This window comes from Anabrus simplex, chromosome 1 (genome assembly GCF_040414725.1).
Source record: "Anabrus simplex isolate iqAnaSimp1 chromosome 1, ASM4041472v1, whole genome shotgun sequence".
In the NCBI taxonomy this organism is placed as follows: domain Eukaryota; kingdom Metazoa; phylum Arthropoda; class Insecta; order Orthoptera; family Tettigoniidae; genus Anabrus; species Anabrus simplex.
This window is the reverse complement of record NC_090265.1, coordinates 1,630,706,820-1,630,725,199: the sequence shown is the minus strand read 5'-3', so window position 1 is coordinate 1,630,725,199 and position 18,380 is coordinate 1,630,706,820. Positions and strand designations below refer to the sequence as shown.

Here is an 18,380-nt window from a genome sequence, read left to right as displayed (position 1 = left end):
TAATGTTTCCCTTACTACAATCCCTAAATATTCTCATAACCTAAACCATATGAAGAGATCCAAAACCATTATTTTCGACCACATCGATGTGTCTAAATTAAAGTATAAGATTTCCACCTATTCTATACTACTATAGATTATTTGATCAAAATTATATTTAAAAGTGTACATGTTTTGGTTCAGTTGAGCCATTATCAGCACTGGAAAGATATAAAATGGGTATTACTGTTGAATAAAATGTAACAATAAGATATTGACACCACGAACCTACTACGCTGGCTTAGCATGGGGGAGGTGATACTCCCACGTGACGCGTGCCAGGTGGCGGATAGGGGGGTCCTAACCGGCTTGCCGGTAGACTTGAGGGAAATAAAATACCTCTCGCGGACCAAGCACACAACCCCCTGTGGGTGGGGGTGACCTCAATGTTAGGTCCCTTTAAACAACAAGCATTATCATCATCAAGATATTGACATTCATAAAATTATCTCTCTGTTGGGTCTCTAGTAAGATAACTTCATGTGGAACATGCGTTCTGGACAATACATTAGTGCAATTACCCAATGAGGATCTTTCCTTATATATTAACACCCAGATATCTAGTGTCCCTGGGGTACTTTCACCTCATCGCACAGCAATTAAAACTCAAGAAGTCTTATCCTCTTGTTGAAACTTACAATTTGACTTTTCATCTTACTTACCATCATGCCATTGTCTGCTGGCCATCCCACAACGTTGTCAAGGTCTTTTTGCTGTAGTTTAAAATCCTGTAACTGATTTTCTACTCTTATACAGTATAACATCATCTGCAGAAAGCCTTATTTGTGATTCTAGTTCTTCACTCGTATCATTTGTATACATGTGTATCTACACCTTAGTCCTGTTTCCTGGTACAGGGTTGGGAATGAGGTGAGATAAAATTATATGACACGTTTTTATGGCTGGATGTCCTTGTTTTCGATTTTCTGCCTCTTGTTTGATCTTCATCTTTATTATGGACACTGAGCATATTTCTTGTATTGGTGTACTTGTTTGCCATCAAGGAGAATACTGGACTATTGTGACATTTTGCTAATTTCGCAGGAGAGCAGAAAGAAGCTGCTAAGGTGCAAATTTTGCTACCGTTAAGGCAGGTCAAATCGACAGTTCTGTATCCGTAAGAAGACACAACAAAAACAAGTCAAAAATACATTTGAACCAGGAACATGAAGCAAAAAATACATCAATTTTCAAACTTTCTCAAGTTTGTGCACTTCATTATGGTTTGTAAAAACTTTTACCCTCTTCTATGATACATCAGAGGGATATGTGATGATAAAAATTGGTTCATGAGGAGCCAGTATGGATTTAGAAAGAAATTTTCTTGTGAGGCACAACTGGTGGAATTTCAGCAGGACATATCAGATCAGTTGGATTCAGGAGGTCAGTTAGATTGCATAGCCATAGATCTTTCCAAAGCCTTTAATAGAGTGGAACATGGAATATTATTAAAGAAACTGGAGGGAATAGGATTGGACATAAGGGTTACACTTTGGATAAAAACATTTCTAAATTCAAGGGTTCAGAAAGTCAAAGTAGGAAATAATGTATCTCAGGAAGAGAAAGTTTGGAAGGGAATTGCACAGGGTAGTATAATCGGTCCGTTACTTTTCTTAATATACGCAAATGATTTAGGGAACAATATAACATCAAAAATAAGATTGTATGCAGATGACATAATTGTTGATAGGGAAATAAATAACATTGAGGATTGTTCAGAATTACAAAGGGACCTTGAAAGTATCCAACAATGGGTTGAAGAAAATAATATGAAGGTTAATGGAGGCAAATCAACTGTTACAACTTTTACAAACAGGAGCTTTAAAACTGAATTTGAATATACTTTGGATGAGGTAGTTATCCCAAAAGATGGCAAGTGCAAATACTTAGGTGTGAGATTCGAAAGTAATTTGCACTGGAAGGGTCATATTGATGACATTGTTGGGAAAGCATACAGATCGTTACATGTCATAATGAGGCCACTTAAAGGATGCAAAAAGAATTAAAAGAAAAAGTTACTTGAGTATGGTTCGTCCATTATTGGAATATGCAAACAGTGTTTGGGATCCTCACCAAGAATACCTAATAAAAGAAATAGATAGTGTGCAGAGGAAAGCAGCAAGATTTGTAACTGGGGATTTCAGGAGAAAGAGTAGTGTATCAGAAATGTTAAAGGAACTTGGATGGGAAACTTTAAGGAAGAGAAGGGAGAAAACTAGACTTATAGGATTATATAGAGCCTATACAGGAGAAGAAGCATGGGGAGATATCCGTGAGAGGCTTCAGTTGGAAAATAATTATATCGGCAGGACTGACCACAAATATAAAATTAGAACGAATTTTAGCAGAAGCGATTGGGGTAAATTTTCATTCAATGGGAAGGGTGTGAAGGAGTGGAACAGTTTACCAGGGGTAGTGTTTGATCCTTTTCCAAAATCTGTACAGATATTCAAGAAGAGAATAAACAGCAACAGAGAAAATAAATGAAGTGTTAGAGGGCATTCGACCAGTGCAGGTTATTGTAAATAAAAAAATGTGTGTGAATAAATTAATTCCATCCCCTGGTCTAAGGAGTTTGGGCAGCCAAAGTAGGGGACTGCCTATAGGGGTGAAGTACAGTGGGGACTTCGAGGGCCCTCCTGGGACCGCTACGGTAGCTGTGAAGGCCCTTCAGGAACTCTGAAAAGTGGTGGCAAAAGGGGCTCTGGTTAAGACGCAGCAGGTCGTTATGCTACTTAGGATCCAGAACGGGTAAAAAAAAAAAAAAAAAGTAAATAAATAAATGCAATGTAAATATTAATCTTATACCAGTTGTATAGTATCATTTGAAGTAACTCCACATACTGTATATCAGTTGACTATATTTGTAAGTAGTACAGGAGATATTATAAGTAGAATTTTGTAAACAATATAAATTTATTAAGGATGAGCTGTGTGTTTAATAGAAAACATTGTTAGCGTAAATTGTATAATATTGTATTATAGGAAAATTTTCTTCTCTTGTTAATTTAATATTTAGTGCTTGACAATAATGTATTTTAGTATACCATTTGCCACTGAGGTAGACACCTCATTTGCAAATAAAGAGATTTTGATTTGATTTGATTTGATTTGATTTGATTTGATTTGATCTCCATTTTCCAATATGTCTGATGGGATGTATACAAAAAAAAAAGCAGAACTCTTCATAAGCTCTCCAGTATCAATCTCCTTCGGTAACTGAAGATATTTGACTGCATCGTCCACACAATGAAAAGGGGCCTTGATTACCTCATTGGCTTATCTGTTGGCTTACGGCCCAGAAGGCTGAGGTTTGAGTCCCTGTCGACCCTGGGCCGAAATTTTCATCTCGGGAATCATGTGGCATCAGGAAGGGTATCCGATCTTAAATTCCTGACTAAAACGAGCCTGGGTGGCTCTAGCAACCCTAGAAATAACTGGGACAAGCTGAAGAAAGGGTTTTTTAGACAAGAAAAATGAATTCTACTCTTGAAACTGAACACACCGAACTCGATAGCTGCAGCCGCTTAAGTGCGGCCAGTATTCAGTAATCGGGAGATAGTGGGTTCGAGCCCCACTGTCAGCAGCCCTGAAGATGGTTTTCCATGGTTTCCCATTTTCACACCAGGCAAATGCCGGGGCTGTACCTTAATTAGGGCCACGGGCGCTTCCTTCCACTTCTTAGGCCTTTCCTATCCCATCGTCGCAATAAGACCTATCTCTGTCGGTGCGACATAAAGCAAATAGCAAAAAAAAAAAAAGAAAAAGAAACTGAACACTTGTAGCAAAAGCTACCAAAGTTGTTATCAGAGAAAGAGATATTTTAGAGCTTCATTATAAAATTACGTTTAACTTCCCTGTAGTTTTCTCCTTTTTGAATCATGTATTTCTTAAAAACTTATTTTTTGAGATTGTACAGCAGATTATACACAACATGCCAATTTTGGCTGAAATACGAGACAAGTGGCACCCTAGTAGGATAACACAACTGCATTATAGCACCTTGATTGGACAGTTCTGAATAACCTCTTAAGGCCAAAATGTTTCCCATTTGACACAAGACTATAGATCCATTTTGTCGTAAGAGACAGATAAAACCCTCATTTATCTCACTTCACTGTCTCTGCCTTTAATTAAGGTGAACCTTGACTTTGAATTTTAAGTCAGTAGATAAATAAAAGCATGGCTAAGGGAACAGAACCAACAAGTGAGAAATAAAGTCACATAGAGAGAGACAAAAACATGATAGGAACACACAGTAAGATAAACAAAATGACAGGTCAGCATTGGAAGAGGAGCAAGAGAGAGGACAGGGATAATCTTTACATCTTCATACACTGCTACCGGGCGAGTTGGCTGTGCGGTTAGAGGCGCGTGGCTGTGAGCTTGTATACGGGAGATAGTGGGTTCGAATTCCACTGTCGGCAGCCCTGAAGATGGTTTTCCATGGTTTCCCACTTTCACACTAGGCAAAATGCTGGGGCTGTACCTTAATTAAGGCCACGGCCGCTTCCTTCCAACTCCTAGGCCTTTCCTATCCCATCGTCACCATAAGACCTATCTGTGTCGGTGCGATGTAAAGCCACTAGCAAAAAAATAAAATTAAAAAAAAGCGTTCACTGCTGTCTTCATAATCATTAGTCTTTTAATTGAAGGCTATAATGGATGTTTTGATGAAACATTAACTGTCTCTGTTTAATAAGTGGAATTTAACTTTTGAGTCAAAAGTCTTAAATGAATATAAAAGACAAGCCCTATAGATCTTTATACGAAGTTACATTTATTTTGTTTAGTAGTATTGTTAATAAATATATTATCGTATTTCCTCATCAATTCCAGTTCTTATACATCCATTTCTTCTCAGCCCCCGGCAAGTTGTTTCTGCTTCTCAGCTTCCTCATTAAGGCCAACATCAACATTCATTGAAGGGCCATCTTGACAGATCATCAGTCTTGATGTGGAAAAAATGAAATAGCGTATAGCTTTTAGTGCCGGGAGTGTCCGAGGACATGTTCGGCTCGCCAGGTCTTTGAATTTGACGCCTGTAGGCGACCGGCGCGTTATGATGAGGATAAAATGATGATGAAGACCCCCGTGCCAGCAGAATTAACCAATGGTGGTTAAAAGTCCCGACCCTACCGGGAATCAAACCCGGGGCCCCTGTGACCGAAGGCCAGCACGCTAACCATTTAGCCATGGAGCCAGACTTGATGTGGGAAATATAGGATAAGAAGAAAGCCAAATAATACAATAAAAGTGTTGAGAGGCAAGAAAATAAAGATAAATACAGATAGTGGAGAAAAATGAACCTGAGTAGATTTAATATACACAGTTCAAAAAAATTAGTTGAACATCTTTTTGAATGTATGCCATGTTCCATAAAACAATACCACCCAGGTATATTACCAACTAAACCTTTATTCTTTACCATTGAAGTATACAAAAGAACATCGATGAATTCGTGTTCATTTTCAGAACACAAACGGAAATGACCAAATAGGGACGAAAACAAAGTGCTAACAGACATCCAGGGTGGATTTTTATCACAGTTGGAGAGCTTCAGTATAGTGTATGTCCTCCACAAGCATTTATCACAGCTTGGCACCTACGTAGCATGCTCCGTATAAGTTTACGGAGGTCACGTTGTGGTATCAGATCCCATTCTTCAATGAGAGCCTGTTCGAGGTTTCGGAGAGTCTGTGACGGAACAGGATGCCCGCGAACACTTAGGTCAAGCCTATCCCACACATGCTCGATGAGATTAAGGTCGGGACTCACTGCTGGCCATTCCATCTCTTGAATGTCCAGTTCTCGCAAGACAGCTCTGGTGATGCGCGCTACATGAGCCCTGGCATTGTCATGCATGAGTATGAATTCAGGGCCAACACTGTATGCAGCAACCAACATATGCTGTAGCAGTATCTGATTGATAGGCCCCGCAGCGATAGGATTACCACGGACGACGATAAGATCTGTATGGCCATCAATACTGATGCCACCCCACACCATCACAGAACCTTGTCCAATTTGTTCGCTTTCCTGGTCAACATTTGGCACATACTGCTCACCACGACGTCTCAATACACGTTGACGTCCATCACGCTGTGTCAGGGGAAATCTGAACTCGTCTATGAACAACACAGGTCTCCATTGGCGAAGTTGCCAGTTGACGTGGGTACGGGCAAACAGAAGGCGAACTGCGCGTTGTTGCTGTGTTAAACGGGGCACTCTAACAGAATGTCTGAGTTGTAATGACACTTCTCTTAACCTGTTCCTTACTGTCTGGTCAGACACCGTGACTCCAGTGACCCTCCTGAGGTCTTGTTGCAGTTCTCTGGCAGTTGCTGAACGACACCACAACATACAGATGGTCAGATATTGGTCATCCTGTGGGGTTGTCACGCGTTCACGACCTTCTCCAACCCTCCCCGTGAACTGGCCTGTCTCATTGTAGCGATTCCACAAGCGTTGAATAACTGACGGAGAGACGTTGAGATCCACAGCAACACGCTGAAAAGTCCATCCTTCCTGAATCAAAGTGACAGCCCTTGTGACTTGAACCTCGTTAAGATGTTTCATGGGATGTGCTGGTTTACGTACGTACGTACGTACATACATACATACATACATACATACATACATTATAGACTGTTGTACTTTTCAGCATTCAGTCTGCAAGCCTCTGTGAATTTACTAAACGTCGCCACAATCCTCTATTTGCAACTAGTGCTATGGCCTCATTTAGTTCTATAACTCTTATCTTTAAATTGTTAGAAACTGAGTCTAACCATCGTCGTCTTGGTCTCCCACTACTTCTCTTACCCTCCATAACAGAGTCCATTATTCTCCTAGGTAACCTATCCTTCTCCATTCGCCTCACATGACCCCACCACCGCAGCCAGTTTATGCGTACAGCTTCATCCATCGAGTTCATTCCTAAACTAGTCCTTATCTTCTCATTCCGAGTATCCTCCTGCTATTGTTCCCACCTGTTTGTATCAGCAATCATTGTCACTACTTTCATGTCTGTTACTTCTAACTTATGACTAAGATAACCTGAGTCCACCCAGCTTTCGCTCCCGTAAAGCAAAGTTGGTCAAGAAACAGACTAATGTAAAGATAGTTTCGTCTGGGAGCTGACTTTCTTCTTACAGAATACTGCTGATTACAACTGCGAGCTCACTGCATTAGCTTTACTAGACCTTGATTCAATCTCACTTACCATATTACCATCCTGGGAGAACACACAACCTAAATACTTGAAATTATCGACCTGTTCTAGCTTTGTATCACCAATCGGACATTCAGTTCTGTTGACTTCCTTATCTACTGACATCAATTTAGTCTTTGAAAGGCTAATTTTCATACCATACACATTGCATCTAATTTCAAGTTCCAAGATATTTGACTGAAGGCTTTCAGCACAGTCTGCCATCAAGACCAAGTCGTCAGCATAGGCCAGACTGCTTACTAAATTTCCACCTAACTGAATCCCTCCCTGCCATTTTATACCTGTCATCAGATGATCCATGTAAACTACGAACAACAAAGGTGAAAGTTTACAGCCTTGTCTAACCCCTGTAAGTACCCTGAACCAAGAACTCATTCTACCATCAATTCTCACTCAAGCCCAATTGTCAACATAAGTGCCTTTGATTGATTTTAATAATCTACCTTTAATTCCATAGTCCTCCAGTATGGCGAACATCTTTTCCCTCGGTACCCTGTCATATGCTTTCTCTAGATCTACGAAATAAACACTAAATGGAAATTCTAAATTCCCATGGAAGGAATTAGATATTTTTCCACCAATAGAGCATATCAAAAATCAGATCAAAATTAGATGTATGGCTTTTCAGGCGTTTGCTCTATTAACCAGCATTTCGTCTTAGGTCTGACACTAGACTCGTCAGAGTGGGATGTGTCAGACCCTACCCACTGATGCTGGGGTGTATGCAGGTGAACTTATCAGAAGCCTATTTATGAGGCACAGTTATCAGACTGTGCCTCATAAATAGTTATCAGACTGTGCCACATAAATAGGCTTCTGATGAGTTCACCTGCATACACCCCAGCATCACTGGGTAGGGTCTGACACGTTCCACTCTGACGAGTCTAGTGTCAGACCTAAGACGAAATGCTGGTTAATAGAGCAAACGCCTGAAAAGCCATACATCTAATTTTAATCTGACATAAACACTAATGCGTATTCCTCTCAGAGCATATTTCAATTACCTGGCACATACTGAAAATCTGTTCCTGACAGCCCCTCTGTGCTCTGAAACCACACTGGTTTTCATCCAACTTCCTCTCAACTACTGATCGCACCCTCCCTTCCAAGATGCCAGTGAATACTTTGCCTGTTATACTAATCAATGAGATACGTCGATAGTTGTTGCAGTCCTTCCTGTTCCCTTGCTTATAGATAGGTGCAATTTCTGCTTTTGTCCAATTCGAAGGTACCTTACCAATACTCGGTGCTAATCTTACTACTCTATGAAGCCATTTCATCCCTGCCTACCCACTATACTTCACCATTTCAGATCTAATTTCATCTATTCCTGCTGCTTTATGACAGTGGAGTTTATTTACCATCCTTTCCACTCCCTCAAGCGTAATTTCACCAACATCATTATCCTCCTCCCTATTAGCTTGGCTGTTCGCAACACCACCAGGAAGGTTTCTTTTTACGTTGAGAAGATGTTCAAAATATTCCCTCCATCTGTCCAGTGATTTCCTGGAATCTATTATGAGTTCACCTGAATTACTCAAAACAATGTTCATTTCCTTTTTTCCATCGCTTCCTAAGATTCTTTATTACTGTCCAGACAGATTTCTCTGCTGCTTGACCTACCCTTTCCAGGTCATTACCAAAATCTTCCCATGACTTCTTTTCGCATTCAACAACTATTTGTTTCGCTCTGTTTCTTTCATCTACGTACAAATCCCTGTCTGCCTTGGCTCTCGCTTGGAGCCAATTCTGATAAGCCTTCCTTTTACGTTTACATGCTGCTCTCACTTCACCATTCCACCAAGACGTTCGCCTTTTCCCATCTTTACAAACAGGTTGTTCCTAGGCATTCCCTTACTGTTTCTAATACAGCATGCCTGTATGCCACCCATTCTCTTTCTATATACTGAACCTGCTTACTCTCTACTGTTCGAAACTTCTCTCTAATCATATCCATGTACTTCCGTCTAATTTCCTCGTCCTGGAGATTTTCTATCCTTATTCGTTTGCAGATAGATTTCACTTTCTCTACCCTAGGCCTAGAGATACTTAGTTCGCTACAGATCAGTTAGTGGTCTGTATCATCGAAAAACCTGTACATTCCTAACAGATTTCCTGAAGTTGAAGTCGGTTAAGATATAATGTATTATGGATCTGGTACCCCTACCCTCCCATTTGTAGCGGTGAATAGCCTTATGCTTGAAGAATGTATTTGTAACTGCTAAACCCATACTAGCACAGAAGTCCAGCAAATGCTTCCCATTTCCATTAGCTGCCATATCTTCCCCACATTTACCAATCACACTTTTGTATCCTTCAGTTCTATTTTCAACTCTCGCATTGAAATCGCCCATTAGCACTATTCTATCCTTGCTGTTGAACCTGACCACGATGTCACTCAATGCTTCATAAAACTTGTCAACTTCATTCTCATCTGCACCCTCACATGGTGAATACACTGAGACAGTTCTCGTCCTCATTCCTCCAATTGCCAAGTCTACCCACATCATTCGCTCATTTACGTGCCTAACAGAAACTATGTTGCGTGCAATGGTATTCCTGATAAACAGCCCTACCCCATACTCTGCCCTTCCCTTTCTAACACCCATCGAGTACACTTTATAATCTCCTATCTCTTCCTCGTTATCTCCCCTTACCCGAATATCACTTACTCCTAGCACATCCAGATGCATCCTCTTTGCTGACTCAGTCATTTCTACTTTCTTCCTTTCATAAGCTCCATTAATATTGATAGCTCCCCATCGAATTCTATTTTATTTGCCAAGTTGTTTCCAAGGAGTCCCTCGCCTGTCAAATGGGAGTGGGACTCCATTACTCCCATAGGTCCAAGGCTTGCTTAAATTGTTCTGAGCTCAGTAAATTCATGAAGCAGGATGCTACCCTACTTACATGTAGTCCAAGTGAGGATCTTTCCTGTAACGGGTGATGGTCTATAGTCCTAGCCGCTTCAGCACAAGGAGGGCCATGACTCAGAATATATTATCCGAGATGCCCACTCCCATTCCATAGCAACTATTATCCCGACACTCAGGACCACTTACTAGGCCACTCAGCCGTTGTGCATGGTTCACGAACTAGGACGTGACTACAGTAATCCACACCATGAATCATTCAACGTGATCAAATGGCCGCAGTAGTCTGTGTAGCTCACAAGGAGACACGGATGCACCACTATTCTCTCTCTCTCTTTTTTTTTTTTTGAGGGGTCACCTGTTAGTTTAATGTATGGCTACGCCTACAGATGGAGTATAACTTTGATTTGACAGGGCTGCGTTCACAAAATAGACTCTGAGTAGAGTATCACGGAGTTACTAGTAAGGTTAACTCTGAGTAACGGTATTCCGTGAACGCTTGGAGTGAGTATAGAGTAGCAGAATATTGCTAATCAATTAAGGAAGGTTATTTGTTTTACCATAACCTCATTTGTGATGAATTTAATGTCTAATTTCCAGGTGAATTTCTTCATAGCATCATGGTCTATGAGTTGTTACTACTTTCCTCACCAAGTTGTGCCTTAAAACAGTATTCGTTATTGCTTTATCTCGTAGCAACAATCTGATTACATTGATGATGAATGCCAATACATCGGCTCCGCACTGGTGCACGTTAAGCCATTTAGGACAACTAGCTGTGAAGATTATGTTGTTAACAACTACCAGTACAATGAAACTGAATTTAAACAACACATCCAATTGCTGGGATCAGCATTTGAACATCTACTGAGACTCATTAGCCCTAATCTTTCTAAATCCAAAATCGGGGAACGAGGAAGACCATTGCAAGACCCATGAAAGCAACTTCTGGTTGTAATTTGGCTCTTAGCATCTGATTCGTATAGATCCGTTTTGTGAGAGTTATAAATGTACTGTGTGGTATTTCTGATCATATAATTAAATGGCCTCATTCAGAAGGTCATCTCAAATAAAAAAGTTAGGCCTATGTATTATACATTTACAAAGGAAATCTTAGAAAGTTGAGGTTAATAAATCACCTGATCATTCACAACTTGGGTATTCTTATAAAAATTCAATCATGTTACTTCCGCCGATTATTAAAATTGGTAACTATTTTTCCTGTTTTAAACTAAAATATCTCCTCCTTTATTCAATACACAATGCCCTTCTTTGTCAACAACTACAAAATAATCTGAATTCATTGCCATGTCAATATACCCACATTTAAATATTTTTCACTGTCACCAATGGATGCATTACTGCGCACGTCGAGTTAAATCTACCCATCTATTTATGCGGAGTAAAGAGAGTATACTCTGAGTTAACTCATGCATTTTCTGAACAGCTTGTAGAGTTAACTCTTTACTTTTGTGAGCAGATAGAGTGAACTCTGAGTTTACTCGGAGTTGGAGAGTAGTATTTTGTGAACACAACTCTGAGTAGCTAAGGTCTCGAGGTATTCTGTACGTGGAACCTCATTTACCAAATTAACATTCATATACCAGACATTTAAAGTTAAAAACTTCATCACTGATCCGTATTGAACTAATAGTTACAATGCTAAAGAGAGAAAAATGTTCCACCTTTTCAATACAATAACACTGTTGCACGAATCAATGTAGCAACATATTTAATTTATTAAGGGACCGGTTTTGACATCTGTCCATGTCATCAGCCTACACAAAAATGGCAAGAAGTCAACACAATTGTAACACTTATGACACTTTTCTTGAATAAAAAATAGAAGTTCATGTTGAGGTTCTTGAGCACTCTTGCTGATCTTGAACTATACTGCATCATTTTTTTAACCGGTCCCTTAATAAATTAAATATGTTGCTACATTGATTCGTGCAACAGTGTTATTGTATTGAAAAGGTGGAACATTTTTCTCTTTTTAGCATTGTACCAGACATTACAAAACATGTTCCCCTAATTTTTTTCAACTGTGATTTAAGATGAACACAGGTGGTGAAAAACTAAGAATACTGGACAAATGATAATAGAAGTATGGTAATGGAAAGTAACCATCCTTATCGTTTAACCTCTCTTCTTTTTGACCTTTCTCTCATTTTCTTAGGATTTGGCTTAGTTTTACAGCAGGATGCCTTTTGTGACACCAACCCTATGTGGAGGATTATATTTACTGTTCCGACTGTATGTGGTGGTTGGAAGTGTGGTATGTTGAGTGTAGATGAAGAGGTGTGTGTTGAGATGAACACAAACAACCAGCCAAGAATCGAACCCAGGGTCTCGCTGTGCTCACCTCCCTCCTATTAGGTCACAAACTGCTGCACAGGGTACGTTGGTATACAGTATTTCCTTGCAATGACTTTTAAAATACCGGTACCAGATAGTTTACCTATATTTCGTATAAGCTACGGTTGTGTACATTCAATTAAATGACAGCCCAGAGAGTCTCGATTGTATTGTTTCATTGGTGTTGGATTTAACCGCGTGCATCCGTCAGTCCATCGTTATAGTGAGCGATTGGGTGTGCGAGTCCGGGTACTAATCTCTCTCTCTCTTCGTGAGAACGTTCTTCACTCTCCAGTTAGCCAATCTACCGTATATTGTGCGGGAGTGCCCGATTCGATAGTTATCGATTCGAATGCTTAGGTGAGGAGCGCTCTTAAAATAATTTCAGTCTGTGAATTATTGTCTGATTTATCATTGTAGAGTCTGTTTGTATTGTTTTCACAGAATATATTTTATTTCGTTCTTGCATTCACTAAATGCTTACCGCTATTCCACCACGTGTGAGCTGTATATTCAATCATCGATAGTAGTATTGATTTCTGTCAAGCGTCTGTCGCTACTGAAACTGAAATTTGTGCTTAGTAGATTTTTCCTGTTGGAAATATTTCCTCATGTTTTGTTTGTATCGGTGTGAAAGTAGAATACTTGATATACTTTTACGTGTCGTTTTAGAGTTAAGTAAGGGAAAAATTATGGCCTTTTCACGGTTGATGTTGAAGGGTTACCGGCATGTAGATAATAGCTATAGCTTAGCGGCATATGACTAAAATTTAAAGAAAAATAAAACAAAGGGGGTTTATATTACTTGTTTACCAGGTGGGGGTGAAGACAGAAAAGATGAATGAAGCCCAGAAAGTGGCATATGCGGAAGCTTTGCCACAGCATATGACACAAGTTCCTGCCGTTCATATTAAGAATGAAGATGACAAGGCTGACAGAGATCATGAAAAGAATGTGGGGAACTGCCACTCAGGTCAGAATGGTGTACAATATCCCACAACCTTGAAAGTGCCGCAGGTCGCTCAGCCGGGCGAACACTTTGTAAACAAACCTAACCCTGAATCTACTTTCGTTATACCAGATGATGGGATGGGGTTTGACGATGGTGTTCGCGTTCTAAGGGCGTTAGGAACTTGGTAAGTGTCAAATTCTTGAATGCCTTTAAAGGTCTGAATTCGATGTGCTGAGTAGAAATGGCATGCTTTTAGCTATAGCTCGTTCGTTAACTGAAGTAACTTAGCTCGTTTTGTACAAAAGTCTGTGAACGAGAGTATTCGGTAGCTGTTGTTTTCGATTTATTTTTTCTTTCGCATCTTCAGTTTTGAATGAAGCATGAACAAAATATGCATGTCCACAACCTACTTGGGCGTATTTGCATGTTTTGAAATCTCTCCCTCTTTTCAACCTGCCCTATGTCAGATTTTCTGTAGCTTTACAATATTGTTTAGCCAAATTTTTTTTTTTGTGTCAATTTATGTATAATTTCTCCCATTCCAGTTGCCAGTTGTTTGTCTAGTAAACCTTCTAAACTTCCCTTATTTAATTTTGTCATGTCGTTTATTCAATTAGCCTATTGGGAATTCAGATTTAAAAGGCTTTCCAAATGTAGCGAGAGTCATTATCTTAAAATAGGAAATAAGCCTTGAAAAGTCAGAATAAAGAGAACTTTAGTTCAGAAATTGTGGGTTGTAGTAGTAGTCGTCTCCCTTCCAGTGTTTCTGTAGATTCTAGTGTGCCAGGAATCATACGACCAAGTAAACATACATTCCATGGACATTATACTGGTACCATGATATGTCTTACAACATCTGAGATGTGTATAACAGTAAAAGGTCATCAGCTGAGTCTGGCGTACTTTCCAGTTACTAGTGCCAGGTTCTTCTCTTTTATTTTTTCCATCATTTCTTGGTTTCTGCTTGATTATATTAGCTGTTAGAAGTCTTGGGAATCTCCTTCCTATAACCAATAATCTTACTTTATAAAAGATCATCAAATTTCCTGTTTTGGTTATTGCATATTTTAGTCTGATTTTACCCTTTTAAACAGCATAGGCCTATGCCATATCATTGTTGATAAAAGAAATTACTTTGGGTCTGAATGTGAAGAAGCGTACCAACATTAAGAGTTGTAGTTGTGATGTAAAGATTGTTGGTTACAAGGATAATGTCGAGATAGAGGAAGAGACTAAGGCCAAAGAAGTAATAAAATTTACATATGATAACAATGACATTTACAATAAGATACAAAAGTTGAAAACTAGAAAAGCGGCTGGAATTGATCAGATTTCTGGGGATATACTAAAGACAACGGGTTGGGATATAGTACCATATCTGAAGTACTTATTTGATTATTGTTTGGCCGAAGGAGCTATACCAGATGAATGGAGAGTTGCTATAGTAGCCCCTGTGTATAAAGGAAAGGGTGATAGACATAAAGCTGAAAATTACAGGCCAGTAAGTTTGACATGCATTGTATGTAAGCTTTGGGAAGGCATTCTTTCTGATTATATTAGACATGTTTGTGAAATTAATAACTGGTTCGATAGAAGGCAATTCGGTTTTAGGAAAGGTTATTCCACTGAAGCTCAACTTGTAGGATTCCAGCAAGATATAGCAGATATCTTGGATTCTGGAGGTCAAATGGACTGTATCGCGATTGACATGTCTAAAGCATTTGATAGGGTGGATCATGGGAGACTACTGGCAAAAATGAGTGCAATTGGATTAGACAAAAGAGTGACTGAATGGCTTGCTATATTTCTAGAAAATAGATCTCAGAGAGTTAGAGTAGGTGAAGCTTTGTATGACCCTGTAATAGTTGAGAGGGGAGTTCCTCAGGGCAGTGTTATCGGACCTTTATGTTTTCTTATATATATAAATGATATGAGTAAAGGAGTGGAATCGGAGGTAAGGCTTTTTGCGGATGATGTTATTCTCTATAGAGTGATAAATAAGTTACAAGATTGTGAGCAACTGCAACGTGACCTCGAAAATATTGTGAGATGGACAGCAGGCAATGGTATGTTGATAAACGGGGTTAAAAGTCAGGTTGTGAGTTTCACAAATAGGAAAAGTCCTCTCAGTTTTAATTACTGCGTTGATGGGGTGAAAGTTCCTTTTGGGGATCATTGTAAGTATCTAGGTGTTAATATAAGGAAAGATCTTCACTGGGGTAATCACATAAATGGGATTGTAAATAAAGGGTACCGATCTCTGCACATGGTTATGAGGGTGTTTAGGGGTTGTAGTAAAGATGTAAAGGAGAGGGCATATAAGTCTCTGGTAAGACCCCAACTAGAGTATGGTTCCAGTGTATGGGACCCTCACCAGGATTACCTGATTCAAGAACTGGAAAAAATCCAAAGAAAAGCAGCTCGATTTGTTCTGGGTGATTTCCGACAAAAGAGTAGCGTTACAAAAATGTTGCAATGTTTGGGTTGGGAAGAATTGAGAGAAAGAAGAGGAGCTGCTCGACTAAGTGGTATGTTCCGAGCTGTCAGCGGAGAGATGGCGTGGAATGACATTAGTAGACGAATAGGTTTGAATGGCGTCTATAAAAGTAGGAAAGATCACAATAAGAAGATAAAGTTGGAATTCAAGAGGACAAACGGGGGCAAATATTCATTGATAGGAAGGGGAGTTAGGGATTGGAATAACTTACCAAGGGAGATGTTCAATAAATTTCCAATTTCTTTGAAATCATTTCGGAAAAGGCTAGGAAAGCAACAGATAGGGAATCTGCCACCTGCCCTAAATGCAGATCAGTATTGATTGATTATTGTTTTAAGGGGAAGTACAACTGGGCAACCGTCCTTTGTTAATACTAATCAGCAGGAAAATGGAAGGAATCAACACTTCGAAAAATGAAGGCATTGGTCAAAGAAAAACATGGGTCACAAAAGGCATGAAAATGAAAGACTCCCTAGGTCCCAAATTCTCTAATACTGTTCGGATCTGAAAAGAACAAAAGTTGACTGTGAGAGATTGGATAGGATAGATGAAAGTGAGAAACCTGAAACAACCAACATTAAGACGCAGGCATACAATGTGCAGTTTTCCACATCAGTTGGAATTGAAGAGAAAAGAGTTACCAAATCAGTCAATCATCAATGACCTGCATTTAGGGCTGTTGCCCAGGTAGCATATTCCCTGTCAGTTGTTTATCCAGCCTTTTCTTAAACATTTTCAAAGACCTTGGAAAAGTATTGTACATTTCCCTTGATAATTTATTCCAACCCCTTACTCCCAATTTGTCCTAATGAATTCTAACTTTTAAAAGTTCCACTCAACCTTATTCATCTCTCTACTGACAGCTCGAAACATACCACATTATCCTTGAGATATTTATGCCTAAAGACATACCACATAGTCGAGCATCTCTCCTCCTTATTCCTAAGTCTCCCCAGCCTAAAGTTTGCAACATTTTCGTTACACTATTCCTTTGATATAGATGTTGATTCCCATAGGGAATCTGAAATATTTGTCCCAAATAAGTAAATTTATAATACCAATATAAATGATCCGTTATTGGACATTATAAACTTTCCAGCTAACTCATTCCTGGTTGCCAGCGTTTTGCCCTCATGTGGTGGGTTGGGCTCATCAGTTGGTACCTAGCACACCTACCAAGACGCTGGCTAGTGCATACCGTGGAGGCCACTGCGTAGGTTACTTGGAGCCACCGGCAGTGCCATGCACTATGAGAGACTTCGTCTCTTTACCAAAAATTGATGCCTACAAATTCTCTAATACTGTTGGGATCTGAAAAGAACAAAAGTTGACTGAGAGAGGTTGGATACGATAGATAAAAGTGAGGAACCTGAAACAACCAACATTAAGACACAGGCATACAATGTGCAGTTTTCCACGTCAGTTGGAATTGAAGAGAAAAGAATTACCTACATCAATCCTCTTTTTACGACTTGTAAGAACAATCAGGATCCTGATTTTTCACCATGCAGGTTTGAGGTTGATGATGCCTTTAATATGGGCGAAACATGTCCCTTAACATTTTATAATAATATTTAATTCTAAAAAAGATCTCTTTGTATTGAATAGGTGGATATTAAAAAAGTAACACTTGTACCATACATTGTATTTAGAATACTGTTGATCGCAACTGCGAACTCACTGCATTAGCTTTACTGCAGCTTGATACAATCTCACTATATTACCATCCTCGGAGAACACACAGCCCAAATACTTGAAATTATCTACATATTCCAGCTTTGCATCACCAATCTGACATTCAGTTCTGTTGAATTTCTTACCTACTGACATCAGTTTAGTCTTCAAAAGGCTAATTTTCATACCATACTCATTGCACCTATTTTCAAGCTCTGAGGTATTGGACTGCAGACATTCGGCACGATTTGCCATTAAGACCAACTCGTCAGCATAGGCCAGCCTGCTTACTACATTTCCACCTAACTGAATCCCTCCCTGCCACTTTATACCTTTCAGCAGATGATCCATGTAAACGACGAACAATAAAGGTGAAAGATTACAGCTGTGTCTAACCCCTGTAAATGTCCTGAACCAAGAACTCGTGCCGTCAATTCTCACTCCAGTCAATTGTCAACTTGAATGCCTTTGATTGATTTTAATAATCTACCTTTAATTCCATAGTCCCCCAGAATGGCAAACATCTTTTCCCTCGGTACCCTGTCATGCTTTCTTTAAAATCTACGAAACATAAACGCAACTGTCTAATCCTCTTGTAGCATTTTTCTGTTACCTGGCGCATACTGAAAATCTAATCCTGACAGCCCCTTTGTGGTCTGAAACCACACTGGTTTTCATCCAACTCCCTCTCAACCACTCCCTTCAAAGATGTCAGTGAATACTTTGCCTGGTATACTAATCACTGAGATACCTCAA

General features: G+C 39.5%; 1 protein-coding gene across 1 annotated transcript in view; it reads left to right on the top strand.

Annotated features, from left to right (window-relative positions):
• Positions 1 to 18,380, top strand: part of LOC136858613 (uncharacterized) — a 119,594-nt gene that overhangs the window by 77,095 nt on the left and 24,119 nt on the right. Inside the window, exon 4 of the mRNA XM_067138309.2 lies at positions 13,318 to 13,637. Coding sequence (XP_066994410.2) covers positions 13,318 to 13,637 — 320 coding nt within the window. The remainder of the gene's footprint in view (positions 1 to 13,317; positions 13,638 to 18,380) is intronic.